This window comes from Chelonia mydas, chromosome 26 (genome assembly GCF_015237465.2).
Source record: "Chelonia mydas isolate rCheMyd1 chromosome 26, rCheMyd1.pri.v2, whole genome shotgun sequence".
Classification (NCBI taxonomy): domain Eukaryota; kingdom Metazoa; phylum Chordata; order Testudines; family Cheloniidae; genus Chelonia; species Chelonia mydas.
In genome coordinates, this window is record NC_057859.1 from 3,008,266 (window position 1) to 3,020,806 (window position 12,541).

Below are 12,541 nucleotides of genomic sequence, written 5' to 3' on the forward strand. Positions count from 1 at the left end.
TCTATGCTCTCTCCTCCTATTTCCCAAACCAATAGTTACTGTCAGCCAATGCTTTTCTACTCTTGGTCTCCAAGATCAGTCTGGGTCATACCAGCGGCAGGTCTTCATCAGTCATTGGTTCTCTGGTATGAACTCCACACTCCCTAAAAAAGGGAATCCTGCATTCATGGATGTGCTGCAATCCCACTTATTTCAGATGGACTAATTTGGACTATTTATTGGACATCTTCTACATGTCTCCTCCCTGACCCCAATTCTGTGAACAGTTGGCTCTGTCTACATTGTGGGGGTTTTTTTTAAATTTTGTCTTGCAACTGTAAAGTTATGCCAGTGAAACCCCCAGTGTGGATGTGCTGCACTGGTATAGAACAGAGCTTGTACACGCTAGTGCAATTTATCCCAGTGAGTTCCCATAGTGGGTTGCAACAGTAGAAGCCCTAATTTGCTTCTACCGGGGAACAGGTGTACATTCATATTTTCGAAGCTTAAGATGAAAATAGAACTATAGGTGTCTATCCTGTGCTGTGGGCACCTACTCCACACATTAAAAATCACTGAATAAGAAAATGGCTGCCTATAAATACATCCGCTCCTTCCTCCAAAGCCTTATAAAAGGGAAAAAAAGGAGCTGTATTAGGGGTTTGTTGTAGTGCAACCATAGTGTTGTATATAGACTGGTGCAAATTTCCCTAGTCTGGGCCAACCATCTATTAACTTTAACATAGTGGTCCCAACAAAGTCAATAGGACTATTTGCATTCTTAAACTTAAACATGTGTCTGAGTGTTTCCAAGATCAGGGATCTTTTGAGACAGAGCCCCTCCATGAATGGTTTTACCAGCCTCATACCAACTGAGTTGGCAAACTGTTTGGACATCCTCTGTCTCTGTGGGCTCTTTTCTCCCCCACCCCTTTCTAGTTCTTTTACTTGGCTTAAATCAAGTAAACAAGCTCATCTCTTTCCCCCCTTGCCCCCACCAAAATGGAGACAGAGAATAGAAAACCCTCTTCCTTATTTATATTTGGATCATCAGCTGACCTCATCAGGTTCCTTAGTTGCTAGCATTATTCAACTGTTTCACCTGGAAGTATTCCCCTCAGTTAATGCCACCTGAGTAGTGACCCTATTTCAGCACCACACACAGTGGCCCTGCTGTAATAATGCTAGTAGAGAAAGGAAAGATCAACCCTAATTTGCACTTGAGGCCAGATTTTCAAAGGTATTTAGGTATCTAAATATGCAAATAGGCACCTACTGGGGAATTCAAAAGTGGCTAAGCAAGTTAGCCATGTAGGGTAGGATCCATGAAGGGACTTAGGCATTGCAATGCTGAATGTCATAACACTTTACTTTTAAGTGCCTAGAAAATCACAGGAACAACACTGTGATCCATAAAACCAAGTTAGGCATCTAGAGTCCCTACTAACAATGCACAGGGAAAGAGAGGTGCCTCAGAATGTGATCCACAAAAGCCAGCATGCGAGGCAGGGAGCCCCCCAAGCTAGCTGATGGGAGTGGGTGTGTGCCAAGCCCCGCTCCTCCCACAGACCAGCCTATAGTATAGTGGTTAGGGATCCACCTGGAAGGTGGGAGAGGACCCATCCCCCTACTCCAATCACTTGTTATTTATCCACAATGGAACAGCTTCAGCAGGAGACATTGAAGGAGCCCCACATCAGAATATCCCATAGCTCAGTGATTAGACCCAGCTCCTGTGTGGTGGGACACGCTGTATTCAAATCCTTTCTCCCTGCTGACAGACGGGGGAATTAAACCTGGGTCTCACACATGAGTTAAAAGTTATAAAGTGGGTACCACTACCTCCTCCTGCAGCTGGCTTTTGAATGGGACCCAATCCTGTAGATCTGCTCAGAGGCAGCCTACCGGATTGTGCTCTGCACATGACTTAGGCAGCTGAATGCCTATCTTCTCCCAGTTCTGGAGACACTCCGAGGCTTAGGTGGGAGATAGGTGGCACGGCCCAGAGAACAGAGCAGCAGTGAGTGCGTTCCAGGGTCTAAAGCTTAGGCACTTAGGGAATTTTTACAGAGGAAAGCTAGGCACCTGAGTGAATTTAGGTGCCTACAAAGTTAGGTGGCAGCCAAGCAGGAGATTTGGTGCCACACCTGGGGATTTAGATACCTAACTCGTAGGTACCTTAGCTACTCATGAATTGCACCCCTACTTCCACTGAAATCAATGGGAGTTGGACACCTAACCTGCTTAGCAGGTGTTTAAAGTCCTAGTAGGCACCTTTCTGGGCCTTAGACCCCTTGAAAATTTGGGCCCTTAGACCCTTCCGACAGCCTAAAGGCAGCTTTCAAGTACAGGACTATCTGATCTAGCAAGGCTGGGAATTTTTGTTTTTATATGTGAGGTTATTAAAAAGAAATAGTCATTCAAAAAAAGTAACATATTTTTATGGTGTCTCCTGCCTTTAACCACTGATGCTTTTACTGACCACGATTTTGGTTTCTAGAAGTGGTGTTTAGAGGTGGACTAATACAAAATAATTACGAGGAAAAAGTGAATTTAGTGGTTATAGCAGTGGGAGCTGGGACACCTGGGTACTACTCCAACCTCTCCCCACCTTAGTTCATAACCTGCTGGCTAACCATATAACCTCTCTGTGACTTGATTTAGCCATTCGCAAATGGGGTGTAATAATAATTTACTTCTTCCTAGGGGGTGAATGTCTGTAAGACGGTTTTGAGATCTTCATATGAAAAGCCCCATAGGAGTGTAAAATATGGCCTCAATCTTTTGTTGGATCAGCAGAGACTTCCTATAGGTGGACCCAGCTGCAGGATCTGGGCCTATAATTAAAAATAATTACAGCAGCAAAGCAGAAAGTGGGTTGGCTATTTTAACAACACATCTAATGAACCTAGAAAGAGGAAAGAGCTAATTTATACTCAGAAGGTGAATCACTAAACAGATTTAATGGCTGGCTCAGGGAAAAGGGGTTTTATTTATTGATGATAATGTCCTTTAAGTGAATACTACTTTTCTGTCCCCAGAAAACAGTGTAAATCTGAGAAATGGCCTTAACTGAGTAGCCAAGGATTTATGAAATTGGGATTGTAGTTACTTTAGGGTTCCAGAACTCACTAAAAAGTGAGTTAGGAGAGAGGCACCTTATAAATACCTGAGTGAAAAACCTAGACTAAATAGAAAGGGATCATGTTGGGGAACTCTGTCTTTTGTCAGAAGATGTCAAAGCTGCTCAAGTCAGTGGTGACAGAATCTCTTTCCATTTATTGAAATAATTCTTTTAACAAGAACTGATCACAGTAGTGAGTAATAAAAACAAGAATAATTTGCATTTCCACATTGCCTCTCAGCCAAAGATCTCAACGCATGTTGCAAACTTTAATTAATTTGGCTTCACAACAATCCTATAACTATTATTACACAGGTGTACAATTGGGGTGCAGAACGACTAGGTAGTTGCCCAAGGACACACAGCAAGTCAGTGGTAAGGATGAGAATAGACTTGATGCCAGCATTCTTACTCTAACCACTAGATACCACTCCTTCCCAAACCCATAAATAGAACCCAGGACCCCTACTCTCAGTTCCCTGCTCTAACCACTAGCCCACACTCTATCCATGAGTCAGGAAGAGAACCCAGGAGCCCTGATTTTTAATCGTCCCATCTCTAACCAGTACACTAGACTCCCTCCCTGAAACATAATCTGGGGGTCCTGGCTCTCACTCTTATGCTCTAACTACTAGCCGTTTTTTCCTTCTCCAGAGAAGTAATCTGATTTCTTATATGCTTGTCAGTGTGCCTGCTTCTCCTATTCTGGGGCCGAGCATTGGCCAAGCTTTTCCATTATCCATGATATAAGATTTTTTTCCCCATCCCTCTTGGTCATTTTAATGAATGAGGAAATCAGAGGCATCTTATTCCACATGCTCTGCTTCCGTGGAACAAATTGTCTTGTCATCTGTCCATCTCCCAACAGAATTGTTGGAAAGCTACATGGTGTGAAGAAGGATAGTTTTGTAGTTAAGCCCCAGGACTGAGGATCTGAGATCTATTCCTGCCTTGTTGCTGACAGGATGTGCGACCATTAGTATGGGCTCAAATCAACAAAGGTATTTGGCCTACAATGCCTGAATACCCTTGAGGACCTGGGCCATGTTGCCTAACTTCTTTGTGCCTCAGTTTAAAGAATTGTAAAACATTGATAATACCCTGGGGTAAAGCCTGGGAGCTTGTTGGGGTTAATTAAAGTTTGTAAAGGGCTCTGAAATCTTCTGATGGATAAAGCTATAGAAGTATTTCCAAGAGAAGTGGATAAAAATGTACTCGAGGAAACTACCCGGATGGGGTGGGAAGGGTTGTTTTTCTATTTTTCTCTATTATTGTTATTGCAGCTAAGGGGTTTGGATTCTGCTTATCACAAGTTCTGGTGATAAAGGCAAAAATGCTGAAGAGAAGACAGCCAGTGATTGATAGAAAGAAATGTCTTTTTATTCCTGTAGATAGATCTATCTATCTCCATATGTATGTACAGTAGTTATATCTGTCTACTATGGATAGAGAGATTTAGACACACACACACACACACACACACATATATATATATATATATATATATATATATACACACACACACACACACATGGCATCTGTATCTATCTATGTGATCAATATATAGATCCATAACTATAGATCTAACTTTATATCTTTATGTACAGATCGCTTCTTAACTAATTAATCTGTTTCAGCTACATGTACCTCTTACTCAAACATCCCTTATTAGTCACTTTTTCTTCTTTTCTAATCCTATATTCATATTGTTTTGTCAATTTATTATTTAAAAACGTGTCTCTGCCTTACTCTAATCTTTCCTTTGGCACAGCCATTGTTTTAAAAGCCTTGTGAATGATAATAAAGTATGGGGAAAACACTTAGGAGAGCCATATATTTCTCAGCCTGTTTTCAGTTAATTAATACTTCTCCTTTCCCAAGAGGAGGACAAATCTTGGCTCCTTTGCCAAATGAAGGGAGGAAGAGAGATGCAATAAATATTCTGCTGGACTGGAGTTGTTTTGCTTCCATGGCAGTTCTGTGCTACAAATGCTGTTTAGATTAAAACAGCAGCCCCCCACCCCACCCCAAGCCCCCATGGGGAAACATACAAATCTCTTACCTGTGTTGAAGGTTAGGGAGTGTGCAATTCATCTGCCATCTACCACTGCCCATTAGCTCCATTCACATGGGCTTTTGCAAACAAAACTGGAGCTACTAAAGCTTCAGAAGTAAGCATGGATGCACCCCCACCCCTTCCCCATCCTCAGAAGGTGGAAACCCAAAGTATTGCTCTGAATTTGGAAGAGTCATTGATGTATTTATCTTTCGGAGGGATACCCAGTGACCAGAGCAGTGGTAAATGAGGGGGCAATGCCCAGCAGTCTAAAGGGGTGGTGGAGAGAAAGAAAGGACACAGATGATTCCTCATCAAATTTTTCAATTTGACTCAGTCATGTTTTGCTATAGCACACTGGGTAGCTCTCTGAGCACTTGGAGAATAAGTCCCAGAGACCTACTGGTTTTCCTTTCCATTAAACACCTATTTGTCAAGCAGAAAAAAGTTTCCTTCCCCACTCCCTGACTCACCTCATTACTTAAGTTTTCTCTGTTTTTAATTTTTTTTACAATTATTTTATGCCAGGGGTTTCCTAGCAACCAAAGGATGGACTGTGGGGCCCCTATGGTTGTTCCTGGCAGTGGTAGTGGGTATATTTCGCAATACATGCTGCCCATTGGTGAGAGTAGCTGGCTTCCTATTCTCCCTGACACTTGCCAAGGAGTTGCTCTTACTTGGTGCCCCTCACCTCAAAGCTGCAAGAGAGTGGGAACTGCCACCTTGTGTCCCCTAATTCCTACCAAATCTGACACCAGTACTAAGCCAGAGAGAGGGCAGTGGCTGCATTTTTTACTTCTTCATGTTGGACAAAGCAGGACAGGGCTTGTGGCAAGAGTCCCAGCCTACAATCCATCACTGGTGGGGCCTTGAAAAACCTCAAAATTGCCGACCAAAGTGCATGTTACCATCGTGGATGGTGTTAGTGCAAAGTCATGACCACTCTCAATGAAAGATTAGTTTCAATTTGTCCTCTGCCAAGGTTTATGCAGAAGTACACTGAAATATTCCTCTTCTAATGCTGCTGCTTGAGAAAGGCTACAGAGATTATTCTATTTTCCCCTGCCTCATCACATCAAAATGCTCATCTACATAACTGAGAAGTTCTTACCTCCAGCAGTTGAGCTGCTCTTCAACTGCATAGACCGGATGTTAAGAGTGGCTAAGATGTTTTCTGTGTCCACCAGAGTTGGATTGGTAGAAGCCCTCACGTGAGAAGACAGGATGGTACACATGGTGCAGTACCTTATGTTAACTGCCCTCAGGTCTGCACAGGAGAGGGCGCTGCCCTGGTAAAAAAAGGACAGACAGTTGGAGTATGAGACTCAGAGAAGGGTGAACATTAAAGGGTCATAGGTTTGGTTCAGATAAGCAAACAAATTTCAGAAACTTCTCCAATGTTCCTCTCACCAGCAAAGGTCCAGAAACAGAAGTAGAACCTGCAAAAACTTTGAACTTCTCTTGTCAAATTTTGGATACTTTCCCACTTCTTGTGGGGAGCAGGTTCTCTGTGCTTCTGTAGGAAACCAGAGAGTGAAGAAGCACCCATAAAAGAAAACAAACTTTGGAGAAGTGAAAATTTGTCAAGAAAGTTTTGGGTTCAGGTTCAAGTTTGGGGCAGAAGATCAATTAAGTTCTTGTTGGATCTGAACGGATTTGTCCATCTCTGATGAGAATACAGAATTGCAGAAGGAAAATCCAGTGGAAGACAAAAGAAGCAAACTCCCATCATAAGGGAAAAGTGTCAAATTTGGAGTTTTGTACATGGTTACTAAAAACATATTGAACTTTAAAACTGTCTAAAAATGGTGTGTGTGTGTGTGTGTGTGTGCGAGAGAGAGAGAGAGAGAGAGAGACTGAAGGGAGAAATTCTTACCGGGAATAATAGCAGCTTTGGGAAATTCTGGATAAATGTCCACTCTCTTTTCATATATTCCAGAGACCCGAGAAAGACAATGTCTTTCAGCTCCTGGTAAGTGAAGTTACTGGCTCTTAAAGGCATCACAAAGTTCCGCAGCCCAATCAATGTTGAATTAGCATCTCCAAAGACACAAACGACGATATGATCATGCAGAGGTGAAGTAGTTTGTCTCTGGGGCTTCTAAATTAAAACAGAACAGACCCCAAGCTGCCAGTTTTTTACATTTTTCCTCAACGTCAGGAAGACTTGGGCCATTTCCTTACTGGATAACACTCCTGCCATAGAATCAGACTTTGTATAAAATGAAACAATTCCTCATAAGTTCTTTGACTCCAAACTCACTCCCCTAAAGTTTCGGTAGCAGGAATACAACATAGCAGAGAAGATAGCTTACAATGGTGAGGAGAACTACATGTTCAAATCCCAACAGTATCTGCTGAGCCCTACAGTCTTCTAAAACAGTAAAATAAATATCAGGCAGTGTTGTGTTTATGAGTCTTTCAGGTGAGCCTTTAAAAAGTAAGGTACTGTTAGCTCTGCATGGACATTACTGATACAAGGCACTTTTTCACTAAGGGTTAGAAGTTCCCCTTGAAGTTGTGGTCAAAATCTCTTCCCCCTACACACACATTGTTGTGAAGTGTGCTCGCCTCAGTACATATCAGCAGTAAATTCCATGAAGCTTGCAACTTCCCTTCAGAAAACACAAGCTGATTGCTGCAAACAGAAGAATTTTACCCAGACACCAGATTAGAACCCCTTCCTCTGCTGTGCTCCGCCAGAGTCAGGGATTTTAAAGGGACGCTCCCCACCCTTTCTGCACTCGCTGCTCCTACTGTGCTAAGGTTTTTAGTGTGTTCCGTATCATGGCTAATCAGAACTTCACTGCAATGGTGGGATTAGAACTCCAATCATCTTGCTCCAGAAGCACAGAGCAGTATCGCTTGGAGCAAGCTATTAGCAGTATAGGTCCTACAACACACAGTGGAGCAGTTCTTAGTCCTTCCAGTAGAGAGCAGTGGTGCACATAGACAATTTAAAACCCTCTTCGTTCCTCTCCCTCACAGTCTCTTCACCTCATCTTTACGGCCCCTCTCATCTGTGTCCCCCTCATACGCCTTCCCTTCAATTTCCTCACTCCCTTTCTTTTCTGTCCATTTATCCGATCTCCTCCCAACCAAACCTGCCCCCCCCCCAAAATAAATATATACATAAATTAAATTGTAGCACTAACATGACACCTGCTGCCTGCACACTGTTCTCTCTGCTTGTGTTTTATACCATGTTCCCCATGCTGTGTCCGCTACCCTGTGTTTGTCCATGAGCCCCCTTCTTGCTTGGTCCTTAGGCACTACTGCAGTAAATATGATTAATAATAACAACAACTTTGGCCAGTTTGTTATTTACATAGGATCGTATTTATCCAGTTATGTATTTGTTATTAATTTCAGGGTTGGGGCCCCATTGTGCAAGGCAAAGTACAAATGCACAGGAAGACATGGTTAGTCCTTGTCTCAAGGAGCGTGCCATTTCATTTAAACCACAGAGATCAGGGGAGAGGCAGAGCAATCATGTTAGGGAATTTGTTTCCTTATTTTTTGACCAGATGTATATTTGGGTTTTGCATTTCTGGTCCTGTGATGTCATGTTTCCTTGTGACACACTATGCCATTGTTTGTGTCATCCTCTCTGCATGATGAGGTTCCAAATAATGAGATCTAACTGAGGAAGCCTTACTTGATTGGTACATGGTATGTGTCCACATTAACCGGTTGAGAGCTGTCAATGTACATGGTGTGTATCCACCTTAGGCAATGAGGTGTCAAATTAGTAAGTCCTTGTAACATTCTTTCCCCAGCCACTTTTCTTTCCAGAGAAACAAAAGCATTATGGCAGAGGAAACTTTCCTGATGAGAGATTACAATCATAACTAAATTAAATGATTGTCTCTAACTAATCGGTTTAGTTTATATTGAATAATGAAACCTTCAGCTGTATTTAATGCAACATGCCTTAAGTCCAATGATTAGTTTGTTGAATGGAGCTAAACAATTAAAAAATGCAATCTATTATATAGTGTATTTTATAGGAACAATTGGAAAAATGATGACTGCTGGAATCTACAGAAGGAAATATGCAGTTGCTAGATCAACAGGAGAAAGTTTGATATAATAAGCGAGCAACAGGGACAGACATGTTATTTTGGAGAAACAAGTCTACAAGCTTGAGGTGTAATTCCCAGCTTGAAGAATCATACCGGTGCTAGCTCTGATAGTGCTTGTGCACTAAAAATAGCCTAGCATGAGTAATGGGAGAGGCTCACCACCCCAGTACATATCCATCTGAGATGCTAGGTACGTAGCTGGCTTGGCTAGCACCTCAGGCTGCTTGCACTGCTGTGGCTACACTCTATTTTTAGCACACAGGCTTGATCAGACCTAGCGCTGATGCGATTTCTCAAGCTAACAATCCCCAGCCCCAAGTGTAGACATACGCTAAGGATTTGAAAATGTGACTTAGGTGCTTTTGAAAATGCTACCGTTGGATTATCTGAGCTGAGCCTCCAGGCCTTTCGGATATTTATCCCTTTCTACTTTGGATGTTGATGGCTTTTAGGGTCCTTTTACATGCTCAGAAGGAGGATGCTGCATTTCAAGCAGCATGAATTCCAGCCTGCTGCAAGTCTCCCAGCTGGCGGAACAGCTTGAACATTCTGTATTTCTGATGAAATCTTTGATCACCTCACTGCAAGATTTGGTTGCCTCCTCTCAGAATCCTGGCAGCTCAGAGCACCACCTGCCATTTCTAAATGGAATTTTGTTCTTTTAAAAGATTAACACTTATAGTAAATAAATGAGCTAAAAGGGGAAAAAAAAAAAGAGTTTAAAGATTCCCAGACTGGTAAAATCAGAACACAGAAAGTCTTGAAATTTGCAATTAAGTCATTAAAAAAATTTTTTTTTGAAAATCTGTTTCCTCTTTGCCTACCTGCCAGGACCCTCTAGTGAACCAGCTGCTCCCCCACCCCCAAGTCTTGCTGCATAGGAAAGGCCTTGCTGGGGAGGTATTATGTATTATATTAGAGATATATTAAAAAGAGCCCCCTCTCTGTGCACCCCATATAGCCCTAGTAAGGTTGGGGTTCAATTCCCAGCTCAGCCACAGACACCTTGTATGACCTTGGGCAAGTCACTTAGCCTCTCTCAGCCTCAGATCCCCATCTTTAAAGTGAGGATAACAGTCCTATGCCAGTCTTCTGCATGTGGAGTATACGTTCTTTGGGAGAGGGACAGTCTCCTGATGTGTGCATTTACAGTGCCTAACATGATGGGGTCTTTGTCTTGATTGGAGCCTCTAGGTGCTACTGTCATACTAATAATAATAACCAGCAGGAGCAGATGGATCCACCCTCAAGGATGCTACTGCTTCTAGACACTCCCATTCCCACCTGTCCCTGAGGCTCAACCCCTCTCTGAGCTTTCCTCAGGGTCTCGTAGCATAGATCAGTGTCACAGAGTATCCCTAAGAGAAGAAGAAAGAACACAAGTGAAGTGAGTGAGTGAACCGCGCAGGGGTGAGTGTGTCCTCGGCACTGAGTACACAGTGGGTGCCAACCTCTGCAGACAGCAGAGCCCTTAGATACTTAGAAAGGCATCCGCAGAAGCAGTCATAAGAGTTCCATACAGCCTGGCTGATTACACCACACCTACCAGGAGAGCCTGTTCCAGCGGGACAGCCTTGCACCAGTGGAACATCCCTGTGGAATCCAGCAGAGCCTGGCTCTCCTCTTCTGCCACGGCAGCCGCAACCCTAAAGAGATAGAGCAACTGATCAGCTACGTCGCAGCCATGGTGACAGGTTAGCCACATGGAAATGACCTTTGTACCGGTTCGCAAGAACCCATCTTTGTCTGACTCGTGGCTAGTCTGTCCCACGGCAGCAAGGCAGATCGGTTGTATGGAGCTGTACATTACATACAAGAGATCTGTCTTGTCCTGGCTGGTACATAGTTGCAGTGATGGTGCAGCAATTTAAAGAAAACACTAGAGGGGATTATTTAGATGAATTCTCTTGTTAGAGTGCAAAAAGAAAAGGAGGACTTGTGGCACCTTAGAGACGAACAAATTTATTAGAGCATAAGCTTTCGTGAGCTACAGCTCACTTCATCGGATGCATGCATGTATCTCACAAAAGCTTATACTCAAATAAATTTGTTCGTCTCTAAAGTGCCACAAGTCCTCCTTTTCTTTCTGTGAATACAGACTAACACGGCTGCTACTCTGAAATCTGTCATCTTGTTAATGTGCCGTGTAGAGCCAAGCAAATGCAGGGAAAACACATTCATCAAATATTTCTTTGAATTATTATATGGATGGTTCTAGTGGCTGTTTCATGCTTGCTTCCCCTGAATACTCCAACCACCGAGTTCATCAGCAGGGATGTTCGTGGAAAGAGCGATTTTTATGCAACCCCTGCCTAGCCCCAAAACCCAATGAAATCAGCAGGAACCTTTCCATTGACTCGATGAGTTTAGGATCAGGACGATGTTGCAGAGTATTGACAGAAAGTAAATTTCAAATATGTAATTGTGCTTCAAAGTGTTATATTCATCTAATCAGGGAGCCGAAAGAACACCATGTGCCTTACATATCCAATCAGGTTAAATTCTGAATGCCAAAGTGTTGTGATGTTACTGTTCCTGACCTCAAGAATTGTGCGGAGAATACTTTTGAATGGCGGATAACTATGAGAAAATCACTATCTGATCCCAGCCAACTCTTGAACAGAAAAAAGAGGTGAAATGTGTTGAATAAATAATTCACTCAGAACGATTTTCTCCCGTTCTGAAGTTGGGGTAAAATCAACCTTGAACAATTGTCAAGAACATTTACCAAGTCAGGTACAAAATCGACTTGATCACCCTATGACTGTAATGACCACAATAATGGGGGAATTAAAAAAACCCACCCAGGGGATTAGATCTTCTGCGGTCGTAAACTGGCATAACTCCACTGCTTCCACAGAACTACATGAGCCTGCACCAGCCAAGGTACTAGCCCTTCATATTTCACGTGTCTTAGGGCTTGTCTAATCTTAAAATGCAGCAGTGTTGCTGTAGTGCTTCAGTGAAGACGCTACCGATGCCGATGGAAGGGCTTCTCCTACTGGCGTAGATACTCCACCTCCCCAAGAAGCAGTAGCTATGTCGACAGGAGAATTCCCACCTCCCCATTGATATAGCGCAGCCTATACAAGGAATTAGGTTGGTATGACTACATCATTCATGGTGAGCAATGCAGTTATACCGACATACCTTGCTGGTGTAGACCACACCTCAGTAATCTCTCACCTGGCACAAACAGAATGAGCAAGGCCGGGTTCACTGAATGGGAGGATGTTGCAGGGGCAGGAGGGAGGTGTGAAGGGAAAGGGTGACATTCCTTTCTGAGGGCCTTTCTGA

General features: G+C 43.0%; 1 protein-coding gene across 1 annotated transcript in view; it reads right to left on the reverse strand.

Moving 5' to 3' along the window:
• The window catches only part of KCNU1 (potassium calcium-activated channel subfamily U member 1), an 80,422-nt gene that overhangs the window by 17,615 nt on the left and 50,266 nt on the right, over nucleotides 1-12,541 (reverse strand). The window contains exons 21-23 of the mRNA XM_043536507.1: nucleotides 10,791-10,890; nucleotides 7,036-7,260; nucleotides 6,271-6,448 (exon numbers count right to left, since the gene is read on the reverse strand). Coding sequence (XP_043392442.1) covers nucleotides 6,271-6,448; nucleotides 7,036-7,260; nucleotides 10,791-10,890 — 503 coding nt within the window. The remainder of the gene's footprint in view (nucleotides 1-6,270; nucleotides 6,449-7,035; nucleotides 7,261-10,790; nucleotides 10,891-12,541) is intronic.